We start from the raw sequence: 22,577 nt of genomic DNA, 5'->3' as shown, positions 1-22,577 counted from the left end.
TTTGGAAAATCAATTACCCTAGAAATCTTATAGCTAAATGGAGCCTTAGAGGTCTGGTGTAAGCCCATCATTTGAAAGATAAGAAAATTAAGCTTTAATGAGTTTCGTCACTGGCTGCAGGTCAACAAGCAATTAAGTAGGGGAGCCAGGACTTAGTCAGGCGGGCTCACATGTTGACAAACTTGTGCTCCTCACACTGGGGAACACGTCTCCTTGCCCACTCAGTGCGCCCCCTGAGAAGCCATGCCAGGTTAAATGTCATGTGTAATGTTACTTAATTTATTGTCTCTCAAACTCATGTGCCCATAGAACCTTTTGGAAGCTTTGACATTCTCCAGTAATAAGTTTTAGAGAATTCTGAGGTAGTCTACGTATCCCTGCTACAGAGCCCTAACGACTGGGTCTCACAGATGCTACCAACAACTCATGTGGTTATCCAGCCAAAAAATGCAGTGGTGAACCCAGTTCTTCCGTGTAACCTGCCAAGTACACAAATAAGCGTGAGCTGATGACAACTGAGCTCAATAAAATGCCTACAAAAGCCTGAGAGTTTGCTCATGCTGAGTGTGCCTGTCACAGGAAAAGTTAGCCTGCACAGTAAAAAAGTGCGCAGCTGTCATCCCTTCCAACAGTCCTTCAAACAAAAGACTGGTATAGTCTGTCAGGAAGTGGTGTTTTGTTTGCAATGGGGAGTCTATCTTGAAAGCAAGGGACTGTGCTCTTAATAACACTTCTGCCTACTTCCTCCAAGCTCAGGAAGAGCAGAGGAAGAGAAAAATACAGTTACAAGCAAGCATATTTTCCAAGTGTGCACTAGTATTATGTCTTGCAATCCTGTCTTAGAAACAGCATGTAAAATGTATTCTTTTGATACTTCAAATATGAGACAGTATATCCAAGGGCATACATGATTGATAATAAGCTTAGCTTCAGGAGAATGGGGAAGAAAATCAAGCATCTTAATTCACTTGCGTCACTGGTACATTCCTTCCTGCCTTGCCCTGTGACTTTAAATATAAGTACGATTAAATTTACCGATGAATGATCTCATTACCTAAGCTTTAAAGACTTATTAAACAGCCAATGGTGATCTCTCACTGTAAGTACCAGATTTACCCCAGAATGGCTAAATTAAGGAACAGGGAGAACTCAGAGTAATTACTGACTAGATAAAATAGGACATAAATATATAAAGAAAATCGAATATGCCGAAGTTAGTGAAAGTCAACAAAGGAAATGCTCTCATTTCATTTTGTAAAGCCCCATGGGACACCCGTGAACAAAGAGCATTAGCTATATATTTAACTGAAGTGATTATTTCTGAACAATATCATTATATTAAAAATAGCATTGGTGAATTTGCAAATTGACTCAGTTTGAGAAGGGAAACAATATCAGACCACATCAGACTTTACAAAAGAAAACTCAAATATTTGCAGTATTTCAGTATCTCTTAGAAAAAATATTCTCCTGGGGCACCACCATGGATGGCTCAGTGGGTTTAAGCCTCTGTCTTCAGCTCAGGTCATGATCCCAGGGTCCTGGGAGGGAGCCCCACATCGGGCTCTCTGCTCAGCAATGAGCCTGCTTCCCTTCCTCTCTCAGCCTGCTTCTCTGCCTACTTGTGATCTGTCAAATAAATAAATAAAATATTTAAAAAAAAAAAAAAAGAAAGAAAGAAAAAGTGTTCTCCTATGTTTGCAGAAGCAGTATTACTATTAAAAAAAAACAATTTACCCAACATCATATCTGTACATTCTAGGGTTTTTTCCATATAATCCAAAAGATATCATTTACTCTAGTGAGTTTGACCTAGCTCGGGCCTCAAAAACAAGAATATGATTTCTTCAGTACACAAACCACAGATTCATCTCTCATGGGTAGACTCATAAAAACCAAGCTCTGAGATTGATGTTTAAAATCAGAATCCCAAAGAGATATTTGTACACATACCCCATTATTTGTCTAAGTCAAAAGGTCAAAATAACACAAGTATACACTGAAAGATGAATGGATAAACAAAATCTGGTATACACATACAATACAATATTATTCAGCTTTAAGAAGGAAGCAAATTCTGATACATGCTACAACATGGATGACCCTCGATGACATTATGCTGAGCAAAATGAACATATTTTGGTTCTACATATGTGAGGTATTACCAAAGTAGTCAAATTCATTCAATTCATCCAAATACCATTTAAAAGCAGAATGGTGGTTATCAGTGGCAGGGAGGAGGGGGGATTGGGAAGTTATTAATAGGTACAGAGGTTCAGTTTTGCAAGATAAAAAGAGTTCATGGATGGATGCACAAGGTGAATGTACTTAATGCCACTGAACTATACACTTAAAATGACTAGGATAGCAAATTTTATGTTCTGTGTATTTTACCAGTTTTTGAAAATTCAGAATTCTTGTTTCTAATTTCTAGAACAACTTTAGCGTCACAGGGACTTAAATATTTGCTCTTTAGTATATGTGCTGCCGAAGCGAGCACAAATATTTGCTCTTTTATAACTAGCCTAGCCCCTACAACAGAGAAAAAAAAAAAAAAAACTAAATCATAAATGGAAGCCTGCTTTGAAGGCATACATTAAAAAATAACAACAAGGGTAGTACAATGAATTTGACATTTGAGATGTCTGCCCAACACAGGTGACATATTAGTCTCACAAAGACAGATTTGTCAGAGGGACCAGAGCACTTGGATCTGGAGGCCAGGATTCCCTGCATTCATTTTAACAATGAGGACAGACCTTGGCTAGGGTTCCCTCCACGGGATCTACCAAAGCTGCCTGGTTTTCTTTCTCCTGTCTTTCCAAGACTAATTAATTCTCTTCTGATTACTCTAGCTGTTCTTCAGCAATGCAAATATATTTAATTAGATCGGAGCCGAAGCTCTCGGATCCTGGTGCTATTCTCTCTAAAGTGACCTTATAGATGAGAGTAAAGATGGTTGATTTTAAAGAATCTCATGACTCTTTAAAGAATCTTTTTTGGCGGGAGGGGCAGGTAACATGCTGTGACACTACTCCCTAGGCAGTAGTGAGGGTGGTCAGTTTATCTTATTACACAGACCGAGCAGTGTTCTGGAGGAGTAAGCTGGTTGGAAGGCAGGAAGAAAGGAACATTCTCGAGTTCTCTGGGAAAGGAACAGCCTGTCCAAAGCGAAAAGGAGGTAGACGTGAACCATTTGACTAGAGGAGGGGACAAGAGGGGGCCAGAGGCAGGAGACAAAGCTAAATGGGTTATCAAGGGCAGGCCCATAGAAGGCCAAATGTGTCATCTTAAAGACTGGATAATCCTGGGAAGAAAGAAGAGCCTGTGAATGGTTCTAAGCTGAAGATAAACTCAGGTGAGATTTGTGTTTTTGGACGGTCCCTCGGCCTGAGGTAAGGGGCAAGCCAGGTAGCAGAGGATAACCCACACTTGAGTAGGTGCACTTTGGCATGCCCTTTGGTGCTGCTCACCCTGAAGTGGGGTTTGAGGTAAAACAAATCTAGTCCCATAATGGGGAACACCAGGAAAATGAGACTGTACTACTTGAGTAGATGGGAGAATAGGCTTGCAGAGCAACCGGCGTGTCACTCCAAAAAACCCCACTGACCATCGCTTCCTTTGCTTTTCCCCATGTCCCCAGCTGATTCCTTATCTATCCTAGATCCTTTCCCTCTTTGACCCCACTTTCTGCTTCCATTTCTAAGTCAACAAAACAAAACAAAAACCAAGTAGTTCAATATCTGTGACATAGGACTCTCTGTCCCCGAAATGGGAAATGATCTGTTTAACCCACCAGAGCAAGGAGGTGAATGGAAGTAGTTGCAAGGGGCAGAAGTCGGAAAATGGGCAAATATTTTGCAGATAAAACTAGCAGGTTTCAGTGACTAACTCTGTCAGAGAGACAGAAGTCTGCACTGACTTGCTTCCCCAAAGGCCACTGCTCTAGATTAGGTACCCATCTGTCCATCCATCCATCCACCCACCCACACTTCCTTCCATCCATCCATCCATCATCCATCCATCCATTTTGGCCTAGACTTTTATGGAAATCACCAAACTGCAGTCTCCCATTTCCTAGTTTCTGTCCTATGTAGAAACCGGTTTTAGATTAGAGCAAATCTGATCGTGTCTCTATCCAGGTTACTGGACTTTACTGGACTTATCAGCTCCCCTTTCTCTCTAGGTAGAGGGCAAACTCTGTCACAAGGTCTACTAAGATCTTCAGGATAGAGTCTGTGTTCGTCAGGAGACTCATCCCTTCCTCTCCCCCATGTGAGCATTAACTATACTTAAAGATTAATGAGTTGTGATTTCAGAAATATACCATCCTTTCTCATCCATCTCCTAATACAACTTACCTTCTACTGACTTTTCTAGATTCAGGTCAAGCATCACTTCCTCCACTTTTGACACCCATTTCTAGTGCTGCCAGTCCCTCCAGTCCAGGCTGAGTGAAGTAATTCTCATCTGGATTACTTTGTGTACCTGTAACAGTATAAATTCTCTTGCTTCCTAATTATCCCCTTGCCACTAGTCTGCAAGCACATCGAGGACAAGGACTGTATCTTCTCCACCTCTCAAAACTCAGCATCTAGCTTGGCTTACAAAAACTATTTGTTGAACAAATAAATAAAAATGGTGGAACCAAGACTCAGATCTAAAACTTCCCACCTTAGATCCAGTGCTTTTCTCAATATATCACAGCCAGTAAGAATGACACATTATGGTAGAGGACCAAATACCTTAGCTGACAGATTTCCTGTTCTAATCTAGCACAGTGAAAAATTGGTGAGACGGTCATAAAATGGGTAAGTGAATGTGTATATTCAGAGACCATACTATGTAAGCCTACACTGACACTCAAAGTGTTCACTACCTGTAATGCAAATATCTCATAAAAGCTTTAGTCCTAGAGTTAGCAAGAAGATCCAGTATCATTGTATTGGATTATAAACAAACTTGAGAATATTCTAAAGATATATGTTATATGTAAACACATTCACATCATATCCATCAATAAGTATTTTTAATTATTTGGAAGCTAACCCAATTTTTAAAAAATTATATATTTTTATCCTCTTTCTCTTCCTTGCTATCCATAAGGGGGCATAGAAAACAAAAGGAATAGAATGCAAATCTGTCAGTGTGGTTGGTCTTTTCCTTTTTATATCCAGCAGCAAAAGGCTCCACTGGGAAAGAAGTTAAAAATTGGTAACTAACAATGGACTTTCATAAATATTTCTATAAATTATCTTTGTTCTCTGATTCTTTAAAAAGAATTACCACTGAAGCAATTTTAAGGTGCAGTAATCCAGCCCATGCAGATTTTGTAAAGAACCGTAACCAAGAGCATCTTCTTTCCTATTACAAACAAAAACCAAAATGCCAAGGAAACCGTAGCAATATATTTATTGGAAATGAACTAGACATTACATTAATTGGATGAAGATATAACAATGTGTAAGCATAACTGGTACATTTAAAAAAATCACAAAAGAAAAAGAAAATTCATTTTCAGAAGAAATACTGTATCTGAGACACTTTAATCTCTGAACACCATGACCCAACTCATAATGCTGACTTTGAATATCCAGAATCAAATTTACTTGAAACCAGACTGAAAGGTAAAGTTTCTTTTCCCAACTTAAAGATTCTTTGGCTACCACCTGTATAGCACACGCCTAAGGTAATCTTCATACCAGACAATAACCAGATGATATCTGTCATATTCCTCATAGGAAAAACCTCTCCTACAAGTAGAGAAATTTGAGGGAACCCAAGCAACAAATCAGTTGGTGATCCCAACTTAATAGGGGACCTAGAATCTGCATTTCCTAAAACTAGAAATTACATTAACTTTACTAATATGATTTTATTTTCTTTTTTAAAAAATTGCCTGGGTTAGAAGGCATGCTGATTTGTAACAAGGATCATTACATTTATACTATTTATGCTGAGTAATAGGGTAAAGACGGGGGTTCAGATGCTGATCATCTGCCCCTCAAGATTTTCCCAAACCTTAAGAGCTTTGCCCTTCTACCCTACAATACACTGTAGCTAGTGTATAAAAAGCTCCCTCTGAAGAAAATTATCCCAAGTAATCCATCTGTGAGAAGTACTGCAAAAAACAGTGATGATAAATATTGTTTGAAAGGCAAAAATGCTGCATCAACCTTCAGAGGCACCATCACAGAATCACCTCTGAAATGGAGAACTGCAGGGGTGCTCTGAAAATTACTCTTCTTCCATACACCAGCATGCATGAATGTCCGCTGATAAGCTGTGGGCTGAGCAAGTTGGGAATTCTAACACAGACGTAGGTCTTAGAAGGGCTTGGTGCCACCTTCCACTTCTCTCCAATGGATTTCAACAGTTTATTCTTAAACATTTCACAGTTCTCACAAACTTTCACATACAGGGGAAAGATGATTGAGAGCTTATTAGACTCAGTTCAGTCAGTTGGCCAAAAAAAAGTGTCTCAACACAACATACTATCTTTAGAAAACCAATAATTTCCCTATCTTTCATTTAAGGTAGAGAGAACTGAATTAGGAACTCCTGTAAGTGGGAAAATGACAAATCCTTGTTGTAAAGGGAGTCCATTCATGACTATAAAGAGTAATTTAAATAAGAAGTAGAAAGTTGATCTAGACAATTTATGTCCTAAATTAAATTGTGGAGGCCTTATATTTTTAGTCTGAGTAACAGTGCTGGTCTAATTTGCTGGGAAATGAGCAACATTCTCTTTCACCCTGAGCTGGGTGGGTGGCCTCCACTACAATGTCTTGCTTTCTCCTTACACATGTCCAAAGTTAATGCCTAACCTGACTCAAAATGCATGTAGACACAATATGCTAGTTGGCACAAAGCAGGCAGGGGAAGAAGGCCCCCCACCTTCCTGAAAAACCCATAGGAGCATGATTGGCAATCAGTCATTTTCGTCAGATATACATAATGTCAGCAGATTTTAAGACAGATACACATAAAGTTACACAAATGTTTCTACCTCTCCACTGTTAAGTGAAACATGCTTTTCTTTGGAGAAAAAAATACATTCATTTTTTTCAAGTATATTTCAATATAGAAAGATGCTCTAGTTTGTTTTACTACAAAGACAAAATGATTTCATCTATGTCCAAGGGGAATTTCATTTTAACTTCCCTTTGGTGTGGATTCCATGAAGTTTTGATTTAAAAAATTACTTTAAATATACATCTACTCCTTTGATCTGAAAGCATGAACTCTTTACGTCCATTGTATGTCTATATGTACATAGTCAACAACAAAAAAACCAGTCTACATATGTACAATGGCTTAGGATTGGCATACTTTAACGAGAGCAAGGTCCTCCCTCCAGGACTAGGGCTCAGCACCAGACTCCAGTGGTTCCGCCAGCTCCAGTGTCCAGCGTTGGGCTGGCCACACGCAGACGCTCCCCTTCTTCCATTCTAAGAGCAAGTTCTGCTGACGTTGGGCTTCTTCAATTATGGCTTGTTTCCTGTCTTGGCTTTGTTGTTAGGGTTGCAGTTGAGGTCTCTTAGCAGTGGTTCACAATTGGCGAGCACGTCGGCTGGCAGCAGCTTCCGGATTTGATCCACTGTCTTTTGATAAGCCATTTTTTCTTGTTCCAGAGTCCGGATTAAAGACTTCATTTTGGTCTCCCTGGTGAGAAGGTTTTCCAGACTGGATTCCAAGGACTGGATTTTAGCATGAGCTATCTGTTTGGGGGAAAGAAAAAAAGGCAAATATTTCCAAATCAAACATCTGAAGACACTGATTCCTCATCAGAACAGCCACCAGACCTTGCATCTATTAACTGATCATACTGTATTTCGTAGTAAAATAGTATGTGATGCAAATACTTGGAACCCTCTGTGACATGGAGATTTCGCAGTTTTGCAAAAATGTAACTGTAGTACTGACAAAATATGTCTCATTTCACTGACTGCAACAAAAGCACAATTTTAAATCAGCATCCCACAGTGGTGGGGGTGTCACTGAAATCTCCTGGAGTGAGTGGGATCTGGCGGAAGGAGAAACAGGAGATTTCTGATGCTGCTCATAGGTGCTAAAAGAGGCTTTCCACCCGATGACTAGAAATACAGAGATTTCTAAACACATAACTTGGGATCCTGTCAGTTTCAGTGGGTATCAGGGGTTCCTACATAACTTGGGAACCAAGACGTGATGATGACATTTAACTGTCAATGAAAAAGTTTGTAACTATTAATAAAAGTCTATTATGACATAAAGCAAGTACAAACCCATGTTCCCTAATAAGGAAGGACTCAATCACCACTGAAGGAAGCATCAATTAATAAGGGATTGTGCCCAACTGTTTTTTTGAAAAGAGTTGACTCTTTGTTTGAATAGTTTGAATAGTCTTCTGTGGGCAGGAGCTAATGTAAAGATGAATGTTCCTATCCTTGGGGAGCAGTTACTCTGGAGACCCCTCATTTCTAAGCCTTTCTCTCCTAGCCATTCTGGTCAGGGGACTTACCACATAGAAGCAGAGTTTTAGTATTCTCTAGTTTGGGAACAGGTATCAGGCTGGGAGCTCCAACTCAGAACTCATCTCCCTCACCTCCCAGAAGGTTCCCTTTCTAAGGTCCCCTCCACTGATTACTCTTAAGCCCAGTCCCTTGGAGCTACACTACACAGCTCACATCATACAAGCTGCAGGTGCAGAATATTAGATTGTACTAACTTGCTTATTGCATTTATAAATAAATACACAGTATTTTTTTAAAGATTTATATTTATTTATTTGACAGAGATCACAAGTAGGCAGAGAGGCAGGCAGAGAGAGAAGAAGGGAAGCAGAATCCCCGCTGAGCAGAGAACCCAATGCGGGGCTTGATCCCAGGTCCCTGACAGCATGACCTGAGCCCAAGGCAGAGGCTTTAACCCACTGAGCCACCCAGGCGCCCCATAAATACATAGTATTTTATATTTCCAAGTAACTGTAAACTCCTTGGTAGCAGGGACTATGTGTTACATGTTTTCATTCGATTCTCTCAAAAATGCCTCCCTTTCTTTCCATTTCAGTAAGTTTTACTCTAGACAATTTGCACTATCCCCAGATTTCTGCAAGTGATTTTTAGCTAGTCTCCATATCTTCTCTCCCCATGCGAATCTGTGCTCATCAAGGTTTCCAGATTGATATTTCTAACATACAGCTCAAAAGCTCTGAGAGATCTCCCTCTCAACAGGACTAAAGCCATGCTCTTCTGCTTGACACTGAAAGTTATCAGCAGTTCTGCCTCCATCACACTTATCCCACTTTCCCCAATATAAATCTTAAACTGACCCCAGGCTTCCCTGCTGCTCTGCCCCAACCCCCCACTCATTTCTCCCCCAAGTCCTTCAGAGTCCAACTCAAGCCCCAGGTCCTCCAGAGCTTTCCCGGTTTTGCCTATTCAAGCCCTCCACCCACCCCTGAACTTAGCTAAATACATGTAACAACCCATAGGTATTTAACCAGATTCTGCTTAGAATTGCCATTGAAAATTTTGTGAGTGTACATTTTCTCTTTCAAGTGAGATGTAGGTTGATAATGTGCATTTGTAGCCCCAGAACATGTGCACACAGTCTGACACACAGACCCTCTGTCGGCAGTGGGTCATGCCACATCATGTCTCTGTCATTCCTGGTAGAGTTCTGTGCCTTCAGGGGAGGCAGTCTAGAGTTTCTGAGCAAATCTTTATCTCTTTACCTGTAACTTTTCCAGGAGTTCCATGTTTTGTCTTTTCAGTTGGCTGTTGGCCCTCTCCAGCTTCTCCACAGGTTCACTCTCCTCACAGGCATAGGAGGACTCCTGAAGCTCATCCTGCAGCACGTGATACTCCACCTCGTAGGCATGTAACTGTTTAGAAATATCCATCTCAAACACCTGCCATGAAAATGCCATGGGTTAGTCCAGCCTTTAGTATGTATGCCAAAATACAGCCTATGTGTTGGTGTGTTTCCTATAGATTTCCATATAATAATGAAGAAGGGTATGGCATACCAAAAGGAAGAAAAACAGGTTTGATTATATATGGACAAACAGGGTATTTCTACACAACTGAAACATTCTCATAATGAGGCCTAGACCACTAGAGTAAGTTCATGCTCAAGGGTATTTTGCAACCAAAATATGCATCATCTGGCAACTCTCTAAAAATGGAGCATATCAGGTAAATACCATTACTTACTGAGTAGTTCTTACCTATGTTAGAAATACCTGTGTTAGAAATAATCTTTGCTGATTAGCAAGCGAAATTGCATCGGGTATCTCTAGGATAAAGAGACCAAAACACTTCTAATAATCTGTCAGTAGGGCAGATGGGACTTCTACGAAATATTCTTGTCCTGTTGCTAATCCATTTGAGCCTCTTAGGAATAACATATGAGAATCTTCTGAGGACTGTGCAGAGCTGTAGGGTTTAATCAGGGCTGCCCCTCTCTCCCAAATTGCCACCAAGCAGAAAAACCGTTTGCTTAGAAGTTAGTGGACAGGTAATACCGCCTTAGTCTAAACTTGCAAGGGAAGGAGAGGCAGTAGCTGCCATTTAAGCAATCATGTGTACACTAACACTATGGGGAGAAAAGAAACCACAACAAGCCTGTCTTAGTTATTAATCCTACTTCTATCAGAGGTGGTCAAAACTGAGAATTTAATTGAATTGTCTAGAGAAACTAGTCATCCCTCTCAAACAAACATTACTGTTTACCTACCTGGTTGGAAACCATGGGCATAATGGACTGTGGCCAACCACTAAAACTTATAGCATGGATCTATATTTATTGGCATGGAAAAATGTCCAGTACTCCAAATATATTTTTATAAAACATCAGGTTAATAATAGCATGTATACTATGATTTCACTTAATATTTCTATATAAGCAAAGAGAGATGTGTTTAGAAGGCTTTCTTTCCTTTTTTTTTTTTTTTTTTTTTTTGCTTTTATTTTTTCCTTTATGCTTTTCTACATTATTGGCATTTTTCAATGACCATATTTTATTTTATTTTATTTTTTTTTTAAAGATTTTTTATTTATTTATTTGACAGGCAGAAATCACAAGTAGACGGAGAGGCAGGCAGAGAGAGAGGAGGAAGCAGGCTCCCTGCTAAGCAGAGAGCCCGATGCGGGACTCGATCCCAGGACCCTGGGATCATGACCTGAGCCGAAGGCAGCGGCTTAACCCACTGAGCCACCCAGGCGCCCCAATGACCATATTTTAAATAAAGCTCATCGAGGTCTCCTTTAATATCAACAGTTCATTCCATATTAAATCTGCTATAATTGTTAGAAAGATCTCTCTTATATCAAGTCCAAATCTAACGGCCCATAAATTCTATCCATTCATCCTAGCAGTAATCTCTAAAGCCAGGTGATTCCCTCTTTAATTTTAGAAGAGACATGATCTGCCTTCCAATCAGTTTACCACTTCTCTAAAAGCACAATCTCTGACTGCTTGCCAGCCCAAAAAGATATTTCTGAAGAACTCATAAACAAGTAGATAGGTAAATAAAAGCTCCAGTTTTCAGCTTACTGAGCATTTTAACAAATAAAAACTACTCACAAGTAGTTACAGAATAATCTGCTTATGACTTAGATTCTATAAAAAGAAACTTCTATATGTCACAGAATAAGAGTTCATGTTATGGTGTGAATTATAGTGTATACAATTCTTCAACCTAATTGGTTAAATTTCCTCCTAAAAACAATATGGAAAAGGTAAGAGGATTATCCTTATTATTCTCAGTTTGTCAGGGAGGAAGCGGAGACTTAAAGAGCTTGAAACTTGCCCAAAGTCACACAGCTAATAGGTAGCAAGGCACCAAAATACGATGTCAAATTCCCTTTCTCTTGCTCTAAACTCTTTTATCTGCTATCCCCAGTGCCTCTAGGAAAGTGGTAAATTTTGTCAATGCTCCTAAAGTAGTCATCTGTGAATCTTAAGCTTGTTCATGTCATCTGAGTAACATCAGTCTATAACTACCACTTAACCTAGGCCCTATGAAGAGCCAGGGACTAGATACATGGTGTACTGATTATTCACCATTTGTTTCCCGGATCCATTCTATGCCCTCATCTAGTCTGCTGGATCCTGGAGACAGACCCTTGTGACCCACATCCCCCTTTCACACCTTCGTTCTTGCTGGCTCAGGTTGGGTATGGCCCAGAAGAGCAGCCAGCAGGAGATCAGAAAGAGAAGGAGAAAGGGGTTGATCTTTCTTCCTTGTTCCTTCCTTTCCTAGCTCACCAAAAGCACAAAATCCTCCAAAATCCCTTCCTGCATAATTCTGGCATTCCCTGGGCCTCGTAACAGTGTTAGATCCTTCCCTCTGTTACTAGTTCCTGGCATTTAGGTATCCACATTTGGTTCTCTTAACCCTGCCCAACCTCTAAAAAGTGGCACCTTTGTTTGAATCATTGAAGACAGACTCTTTACTGTGCTTCAGCCTCACAAAACCTCTGGATGAGTAGTGTCCTATTTGGAAGGTAAGAACACTAGAGTTCAGAAGATTAGGAAGATGTGTACAAGCCCATCAACTAAAAAAAGAGTTAGAACATGATACAAACCTAATACTATCTTGTTCCAAAGCCTGAGCTCTTGCCACATGTTCTCCTTACATATTTTAGGACAGAATTAGTATTGCAAGGGTAAGTGGGTCTCATTTTTATTTATTAGGTCGTCCTAATTCTGTTGGCTCTATCTTCAGTCTTACCATTGGTATAAACTGAAAGACTCACCAAACATTCCTTATGTAGCACTGAACCACTTTTCCTGTGTATAGCCACACAGACAATGTCACAATGTAGAAATTCCATGGTAATCTCATTTCCGAATAAAATATATCTGATCAAGGAGCGCCTGGGTGGCTCAATGGGTTAAAGCCTCTGCCTTCAGCTCGGGTCATGATTCCAGGGTCCTGGGATTGGGAGCCTGCTTCCCCTCCTCTCTCTGTCTGCCTCTCTGCCTACTTGTGATCTCTGTCTGTCGAATAAATAAATAAATCATGCTTAGCGAAATAAGTCAAGCAGAGAAAGTCAACTATCATATGATCTCCCTGATATGAGGAAGTGGTGATACAACATGGGGGCTTAAGTGGGTAGAAGAAGAATCAATGAAACAAGATGGAATTGGGAGGGAGACAAACCATAAGTGACTCTTAATCTCACAAAACAAACTGAGGGTTGCTGGGGGGAGGGGTGTTGGGAGAATGGGGTGGGATTATGGACATTGGGGAGGGTATGTGCTTTGGTGAGTGCTGTGAAGTGTGTAAACCTGGTGATTCACAGACCTGTACCCCTGGGGATAAAAATATATGTTTATAAAAAATAAAAAATTATATAAAAAAACTAAGTCTTCATGCTACTGCATTTAATGTATAATTAGTGGAGCAACTGCTGCATGATTTTATATCTTATTCTTATCATTTTAATCATACCTGGGTAATAATTTTTTCCATTTCAGATGTATTCATATCAGGTAGTGTGGTTTTGAGAAATTCGACAATACTTTCAAAGTTTTCACATTCCATTATAAGTGCCTCCTGGCTGCTCAGCAAGCTGAGTGCAACCTTAAATATAACTTCAGTTCCCTGAAGAAAAATAATATCTAAAAAAAGAGATACAATTTCATTATCAAAATTATGCATCCACTATTGTTAAAAGTGTACTCTTTGTGCTAATGGCTTTTTGAATTTCTTGTGGTTGTTGTTGTTTTTAATTACTTCAGTGGAACCGTAGAATAATCTGCAAAAAAATAATGGGTTGAGATGACCTAGAGTTAAAAAAATAATAATACGACTGAAACAAATAAACAGATGTTTAAGTATTTTTCTTACTTATTTGGTAATCTCATATAAGGCCAAGGTTAAGAGAAAAAAAGGTTAATTATATAGCTATTTGTCTATGTATTTATAATTTTAGTGGCAAATTTAATGGAGACTAGGTAAACCTAAAGATGCTTATTCAACTGATACTTTTTCCTTCACAAAGGGAATACAAAAACAAATCAACATAACCAATTAGTACTATTTAAACTGTTATTACTATAATAAAAAATAAATGAACCAGTAAATATGCAGTTAAACCCATATCAGAGCAGGAAATTAAAAAAAAAAAAAAACTTTAAAAGAAAAATCAAAAGCAATATATAACCTAAATCAAAAGTTAAAGAGAAAAAAAGAAAAGCTACCCTGACTCTGAACTCCATTTCCTAACAAGTACAAATAGGCAATAGTTTTGAAAGCACTAAATATTTCTATATGAAAGTTTCGATCTTTGCCACTGTAGAATCAGTAATAAGTAAAAGTGAGTCTTTAAAAACTAGGAAACTGTGAACTTCTGCTCATGCAGCTTTCCCTTTACTAAATTCAAAGAAAAGGACTGAGCAGCTACTGCAGAGCTGATGGCATCAGTTATAGTCTCACTGCAAAAAACAGAATTGTGTAGGTTTGTTTCTTGAATTCTAATATCATGCTCCAAACTGTAAGTCAAAGAGAAATGCTTTCAAACATTGTTTTATCATTTTGATTTGATAAATTATTCTAAGAAAAAATATATATGCTGAGAATAAATATATTTTATGTATATATTATAAATGAAAGGATTTTAAAAGACCCAAGAATAGGAACCCAAACTCCACCCAAAAACTTAACTGAAGAGAAGCAATTGAGTATTTCAATAAAGAAGAAAAATTTGGTGAACATTTGATTCTGCGCAGCTTGATTTTGCTCTTTTGTTGCACTTTGTCTGCAGAATATATTACACTAATACAGTGTTTAACTTTTTAAACCATAACCCCCAATAAGAAAGGCACCATTCATTGCATTCTGGTATATATAAACATATTACACACATATCTTCAAAATTGAAGCTTCTCCAAACATTTTTCCTATTTGTTATGTATACTATATATTTGTTTTATACACACACACACACACACACCACACACATTTTCATTATATTCCATTCTAGCTCTTTTTTTTTTTTTTTAAAGCCTGGTGATGACCTACAGTCAGGCCAATACTCACAATTTGACAAAAAGCTCCAATTTAGCAAAGGCACAGTTACAAATATTGACTGCTTTCACCATGGATACCAGATAAGCAGGATGTAAAAACTAGGGGAGCCCTTTCTGAGGTCACAGAAGTCCTAAACATCTTTAGGAACAAACCTCTAATAAAGAGTTGTTCTTTTTTTAAATTATTTTTGTTTTAAAATAATGGACTTAGATAAACCTAACCAAAGACTTGTGAATAGATTTAAGGACCCCCAAAGGGTTCATAAACCACATCATGGTCTCTTTTTTATTCCTGGGCCTAACACCGTGATGAAGCAAAATGGGAACTCAGTAACTTGCCCCAGACGTAACTGCCTGTGCTTAGTGGTTTTTCCGTGAGCCACCCAGTCTTAGAGACAGGTACCGCCACTGCACTGGATGGAAGGAGAGTCATTTAAGCAGTAAAATAGGAATTTCAGTTATCCTACTAACAAAAGTCAGATTTTTTAAAAAGTCATTAGAAATCATCCTGATACAGGTGCTTCCACTGACCGAACCTGAGAACATATTTCTCTCTCTTTTGAATTAGTGTTGAAGGAGACAATAGGAAAAGAATAACAAAAACAAAAACTGAGCTAAGAAGGATGTGTACAAAAATATGGAAAATTTACATAGTCAGTCCTTAGTTTAGATTTTTGAAAAAGTGTCTTCTGATTTGGGGGTCTAAATGAAAATAAGAGCTCCATCACAGCTCCCCAAATACACGGCCCAATTCTTCTTTCCCTTTTAATGTCAATTTCATTTAAGACCAATATGGTTTTAAATCACTCTCAGAATAGAACCAGGCACATTTATTAAATTCCATTAGCAATTTGCTGTTCTGTGTAACACCCGATAAAATAACTGGGCCACCACATGGCAAGAAGAATATTCCTGGGGATAAGTAACACTGTTTCATTTGATCACAGGCATCTCTTACCAAAAACTCTGGCTACAAATCCTAGTGGAAACTGAGAGGCAAACAATGTGAGGAACCAGGGGGCAGCATAAAGACTGGGGCTGATTTCATTTTCTTCAAGATGATTGTAGAGATCTCTGTGATAATCATGAAGGAGCCTGGACAGCTGGTACATTTGAATCTAAAGTTAATTTGGAGAAGAAAAATAAAATATTATGCATTTATCTGTGCAAAAAATAAACTAAATTTTATTACCTTAATATTTAATAACAAATTCACATATATTCAATACATGAAAGTAGTATTATTTTATTTTTATTATGTAAAAGCTGATATTAAAGACCAAGTTCACTTAACTGAGGTCAGAAAGCAGGTCAGTAAGAGTCCATCTAAGATGACTGAGCAAGTTTGAAATGGTCATCTTCCCTCGTGTAGGAAGGCATTGCTTTTGGAATTTAATCAGAACTGTCCTGGCCTAGGACTCTCATGGGAGGTCCATTCTAATTTCAGACCAATTCCAGAAAAGCTTCCATTCAAAAGGATCTACCACATTTAGTTCAGATGCAGAGGTTGCCTATCTGTGCTGGGCCCAGCATCTGATTTATGATGGAGCTCTGGCTTAAACCCCACCAGGCACCTGTGGTGCTAGGACACTGCCTGGCTTAGAATGTAATGGAGCCAGAAGCTTGAGACGGGATTTCCAATATTCAAGGTATTCCAGCAGCATATTTCTTTATGACAATGGGGATTAAAGCAAAAAGTACAGTCTGGCTGTCTCTAGTATTAAAAGAAGAAGTTATTTCACTTGACTATGGCTTATTGGCATTTCCAAAAAAAAAAAAAAAAAAAACCATTATGAAGGCAGCATATGGCAATAAATAATAAACATATTTGTGAATTGTGCTTTAATTTACATTTTTATCCACAGAGTAACATACTGAGTAGTGGTTCCTTGATCAGTTCTATCAGTTTGACATTTTGGTTTAAAATGTACATGGTACTTTATTAAAACTAACACAACTTGTTTCACTAGAAGATATCAAAATACCACCTTTAAATAGCTTTACAAAATGCATTAAAATAACCAATTATATTGTGAGTTCAGCTGTTGTTTCCAGAGCATACAACTAAAAAAGTACTGTGCATAAATACAGCAAATTATTTGTTTGATCCTTATCTGTAACACATACCTGTGGAAACTAAGTTCCACACACTGTAAAAGGAAAGAAAGGACACAGGAAGTCACAATTACAGAACAAGAAGCTTAGCTTCAGTTAGACATAAAGGTTTAAAAGAATGTGATTATTATCTCAATCATGTTGGAAAAATCATATCTTTCCCTTAGGCTGTTTACAATTTAGAAAATAGACATACTGGGCTCTATCAACAGAAGAATTAGTATTTTGGTAGCATAAAAATCAAAGAAGTCTAATTAGCAGAATAAAGAGAACATATTATAAATCACATTCTGTTCTTGTTCACGGAGGACTGTGACACAGAAGGTATACGTCAATGTTTTGTTTTTTTTTTAAAGAACTGTTTCCTTTTCTACATTCTAAACTGGGGGGGTTAGTACATTTCCTCCATCAAAGTAGATTTACATTAAATCTCTTCCGAAAAAGGCAAACAAAACCACAATTCAGTCTTCCTTCAAAGGAAACTTTAATGATAAAATGCCTCTGCTAAAAATAAATAATTCTTAAGTTTTTACAGTGTACATAACACGGCAAATCTTCTGATGGAGGAGGCAGAACCAGAGGAGAGATGTGGAGAGAGATGAGAAAGGCAGAGAAGACGGGGAAAGGGGAGAGCAAAGACTAGAGATAAAAGACACAATGTTTTTACACTCAACACGAGAAAAAGCAACTACAAAACATGAGGAGACAAAGTTAAAAGAGACCTCAACCTCCTCATGTCACACATAAGGGAACCGAGGCCAAGACCCAGCAGTACCTAAGCTGAAACCACGCAGGTGGTCAGAAATCCCATCAAGTGATCCAAGCCCACTGCTGCTTCCACTTCTGGAAGTCAAAAACACTTTCTGCTCCTGAAAGTAGAGAAGTGTTGTACCTCACTCTATGGAGCAAAAAGCTCTATCCTCCTGGAATAAGGCCCCCAGTCTTGCAGCCTCTACAAATACTGTCAAAGATGAAAACAACTTCACTGTCATTATTACAGACAGAAAACATTCCTTTGGTAGATGCAAACTATATAATTAGATTAATCCAATTTAAAATTTTTTATAGCAGATTGATGAGTTTTTAAATTAAAAAATCACTGCATTTTGGGGTGCCTGGGTGGCTCAGTCAGTTAAGCATCTGCCTTCAGCTTAGGTCATGATCCCAGGGTCCTGGGATGAGCTCAGCAGGGAGTCTGCTTCTCCCTCTCATTCTCGCCTGGGCTCTCTCTCTTCCTCTCTCTCACAAACAAATAAAATCTTAAGAAAAAAAAAAGGAAAATCACTGCATTTTTAAAGTGATAATTACATCTATCTTTCTATTTATGGACCTAAGTCAAACACAACTCACAGGTCCATCCTTTAAAATTTCTGATATGAGATATCAAACTTATTTCTGGAAATCAGAGCTACTTAATTCTTTACAAGGGCATCAATGCTTGCTATCTAACATGAGATATAGACGAACATTAGAAATAAAATAAAAAATAAAGCCTTCCATTGTCATTATTTAACTTGTGAAATGTTAACAGACCTATGAAGAGTCATCAGCTAGGAATCAAATCACTATATTTACATATCCTTATGAAAACCCTTCATATGAACTCATGTCTGAAAACCCAAAGCTGAGCGGAAAGCCCTGCCTATCTTCCTAGCAAAAATTTCATCTTAAAGAAGAAAAAGGGACCACTTCCTCTCCACTGATCTTCTTAAGAAAATACCACTTACTGTAATATTCATGGGGTGAAAACCCAGTCCTTTTCTGTCTATAGACTGGTACCTAAAATATTAAGTGTAAAAACTGATCCGTGGGAGCCAAGGAAGAGAGTATATCTATCTGAAAAGCATTTTTTAAATATTTTACTTCTTATCTACAGCATAATATTATAATGAACTGGGCATCATGCCTACCCCATTTGAAGGGAGGAAAACTCTGACATTCCTCTCTTTACAGTCTTCCTTTATATTTTCACTACTAAAAGCTTTCTTTTGGAAGGTAGTGGCTGTTTATGATATCATATCTATAGATAAAATCTAAACAGCTTGTCAGAAACCAATACATTAAGATAAGTAGACTTTGAACTAGAAGGGAGGGGCGCCTGGGTGGCTCAGTGGGTTAAAGCCTCTACCCTCAGCTGAGGTTATGATCCCAGGGTCCTGGGATCGAACCTTCCATCAGGCTCTCTGCTCGTTGGGGAGCCTGCTTCCCCCTCTTTCTTTGCCTGCCTCTCTACTTGTGATCTCTGTCAAATAAAAATTTTTTTTAATCTTTTAAATCTTTTAAATCTTTTTAAATCTTTTAAAAAAATAAATAAATGAATAAACTAGAAGGGAGAGCTATGTATACGGGGAGTCTGAAATCGGACGAAGATCACAGCAGCAGCAGCGAATGCCCCTCTTATAATGACTAAAATGTGGTAATGGTGCTTCCTCAGTGCATGCGAAGGAAAGCAGACTGAAGAGAGCCACTGACTTTTCCTCTAGAAGAGTGTATCTGACCTTAAGATAAAGGAGGGGAGACATGGTAAGTTCAAGAAGAACCATGACACAGCTATCTGCAACGGATGCGTTCACGGTAAAAGAAAAAACATTATATTTTTACATTGACCAAAAGATTTACGATCTTTCAGTTGACAGGTTGCGGAAAAGTGCAGTAAGAGGACTTAATTCTTTCTCCATCTCCACTTGCTGACTGAGGGGAAAGAGACTTGAATACCCACCCACTACCTTTCTAGAAATTGCTTATTTGTTCACTTCAGGAGCTTCATGGAAGGGTTTTTCTGTAGAGACACTGTCATACACTTACAGGTTTAGCCAAAGAGCAAATCCCACACTAAAGCCGTTAACCTAAAACACGTCTCTCCATTTATAAGAATTCCAAGATGGTGCAAATCTCTTTCAGTCTTAACCGTGAGCCAGGAGAGGGCTACTGCCACCACGATTGTTCATAAAGTTGCCCGTGTGCCTCACCTGCAGCGACATCATGTCAGGCCTGTACTGCTTGCGGAAGCCCTGGTCATACATGAGGAATTTCAGCATTTCAAAGGCCTGCTCTTCGCTCATGTGCAGAAGCAGCACTCCAGCCACAAAGCTGATCCCCTGACAGTAACCCACTTCTTGGTCCAGCAGTGAGTAGGCTTTCAAGAGGTTAAAGAGTGAGAGCTGCCCTGCCCCAAGCTGTGCTGAAAAATAGGGGTGAGTAGGGAACGTCCTTCCTGCAGAGAAAGAGAAAAGAAATAGTTTTAAGATATCTGGATGCTTAGGAGCCAAAAATGAAATTGCAATGCAGTGATTTCCAGGAAGAAACAAACATTCTTTTCTGGACCAGTGAGAGCTGCTTGGAGAACCCATCCACATATGAAAGGGAAGCAAACATTTGATGCTAAGGAGCACATCTTTCTAGAAGACAATAACAAATTCACAAATGAATCAAGGGCATGTCCAGGAGCGATCCCAGGAAAACAGAATATAAAATCTATTCGGGCTATAAATCAAGGCAAATTCTAAGTTCACACAAAGTCCACCCTCAGGGAGCCTGGGTGGCTCAGTCTCAGTTAAGCGCCTGTACTGCTCTTGATTTCGGCTCAGGTCATAATCTCACGGTTGGGAGATGGAGCCCTGCATCTCTCTCCCTCTCCCTCTGCACCGCACCCACCTCTGCCTTACTTGCTCTGTCTCTCTCTCTCTCTCTCTAAAAAAGAAAGAAAAAGAAAGAAAAGACCACTCTGACTGAAATCATAATCTTATTAAAGGTCTCCTATTATTTAAAAGGAAATCTTAGCAGTCCATAAGCAGATTTAGTCCTGCTTTCCTGTCCTATGACACTGGAGGAACTTTTTGAAATTGTTTTGTTTCATATTCAGTCTGTTTTTCATGAAATACCCCTTTTCTCAAATATTCTTTGTTCTCTTAAACCACCTCCATGAGCCATATACACCTCTTTCCTTTTTTCAATGTATTTAAAAAGAGCAAGTAAAGCAGAAGGTCAAGCTGATTTCAAATAAATTCCCCTCTAAAATTCACCTCTGAGCATAAAATTACGATAGAGACAGCCCAGCAAGCAAACAAAATCACTGGATCACTGACAAGCTGGTATTAAACACTGAAACAAAGCCATCTTCGTCACCAAAGCTGTGTACACTGGCACGGGGCTTTCCTTCTGCCACAGAAATGAACGGGCTATCAGCTTGCTTGTGAAATGACTACTCTTGTCAGTGAGTACTTGTAAGAATGCCAGAGCTTTAAATGTTTTCCACCACATATGCTAAAAAGTGATCATGTTTTATTTTTTTTCCCCAAGAACTGATAAGATTAATTCTGCAGAGCAAGAGGAAGACAGGAGAAAAGCAGCACAGCCTAAGGAGACACAGATGGCTACAAGGAGAGTTAAATCAATGATTTTTTTTAAGTTACCATTTTATTTCATTACTTAAAATTGTTGTTAAAGACAACTACAAATGTACTCTCTATCCAAGACATTAATTCTAGCTCCATTTTTTTTCCAGACCAACATTCCCTTATAATCTGATCTTCTTATCTCCTCTCTATTAGGAGTCTTGACTGGCCCTAAATGAACCATCCCAATTTCTAGTCTGGTCATCAACTTCTAGTCACAGAACCGGAGATCTGCGGGCATCCATAAGGATTGCCCATTTAAATGAGAGGATTGAGACTCAGAAGCAGAGTAATTTGCCTAAAACCACAGCTCAGTCGTAAAATCAGACAAGACTGAAGTCTTTAGTTTCTCTGTAAAATTCCCCTTTTCAAAAATTATTGACTCAAAAAATATTAAATGAGTCAGGTCCTTTCCCAACAATGGGATGTTTATCATCCTAAGGGAACAGAGATCCAATTTTAGTATATGTGCTGCCGAAGCGAGCATGGGAACAGAGAGCCAAACTTGGTTTTGGCTAGTGATTTTTTAAAGTGCCCTAATAAAAGGTGACCCCCAAATATAAGGTAATCCCTTATCTTCCCAAAGGGACTCAGGTAACGTATTTGGCCACTTCAAATACATTAACTTCTGGGGATACAGATGAAATAGTCAAATGCCAACATATAATATTTAATCCAATCAATTAGGCATTTTTAAATAATAAAATATATAATATGCTAGAGAAAAACTAAAGACAATGTAATTTTTAAAAGCATACCATTTTTACTTCCCATTAGTTATTTGAAATTTAGCATTTAAAAAGATAGCTTTATGATGCTGTCAATTCTCACAAGTACCCATTCACATAATATTAGGACAGTTCTTTTTTTTTTCATCCTATAGGGGTGTATTCATGGTTCCACAACATAGCCACTTATTGTATTGCTTTTTAAAGTGATATCCAAAGGCTTGTGTAATTTTTTGGTGCCCCTTTTAATCTATTCTAGCCTATTTTAAAACCAGTGTTGACTGAGGAAAATAAATGTCTATCTCAAACAAAAGTC

The 22,577-nt window shown here is 38.6% G+C and overlaps 1 protein-coding gene across 5 annotated transcripts in view; it reads right to left on the bottom strand.

Annotated features, from left to right (window-relative positions):
* Positions 1-5,395: 5,395 nt before the first annotated feature.
* TBC1D4 (TBC1 domain family member 4) overlaps positions 5,396-22,577 on the bottom strand; it is a 191,720-nt gene continuing 174,538 nt past the window's right edge. For all 5 annotated transcript variants that reach the window (XM_059144337.1, XM_059144338.1, XM_059144339.1 and 2 more), the window contains 5 exons: positions 20,109-20,353; positions 15,983-16,142; positions 13,445-13,614; positions 9,719-9,895; positions 5,396-7,721 (listed from right to left, as the gene is read on the bottom strand). In XM_059144337.1, the coding sequence (XP_059000320.1) occupies positions 7,488-7,721; positions 9,719-9,895; positions 13,445-13,614; positions 15,983-16,142; positions 20,109-20,353 (986 nt within the window). In that variant the 3' untranslated portion in view covers positions 5,396-7,487. The remainder of the gene's footprint in view (positions 7,722-9,718; positions 9,896-13,444; positions 13,615-15,982; positions 16,143-20,108; positions 20,354-22,577) is intronic.

The sequence above is a fragment of the Mustela lutreola genome, chromosome 13, assembly GCF_030435805.1.
Source record: "Mustela lutreola isolate mMusLut2 chromosome 13, mMusLut2.pri, whole genome shotgun sequence".
In the NCBI taxonomy this organism is placed as follows: domain Eukaryota; kingdom Metazoa; phylum Chordata; class Mammalia; order Carnivora; family Mustelidae; genus Mustela; species Mustela lutreola.
The sequence above is the reverse complement of the archived record's forward strand: the minus strand, read 5'-3'. Positions and strand labels throughout refer to the sequence as shown.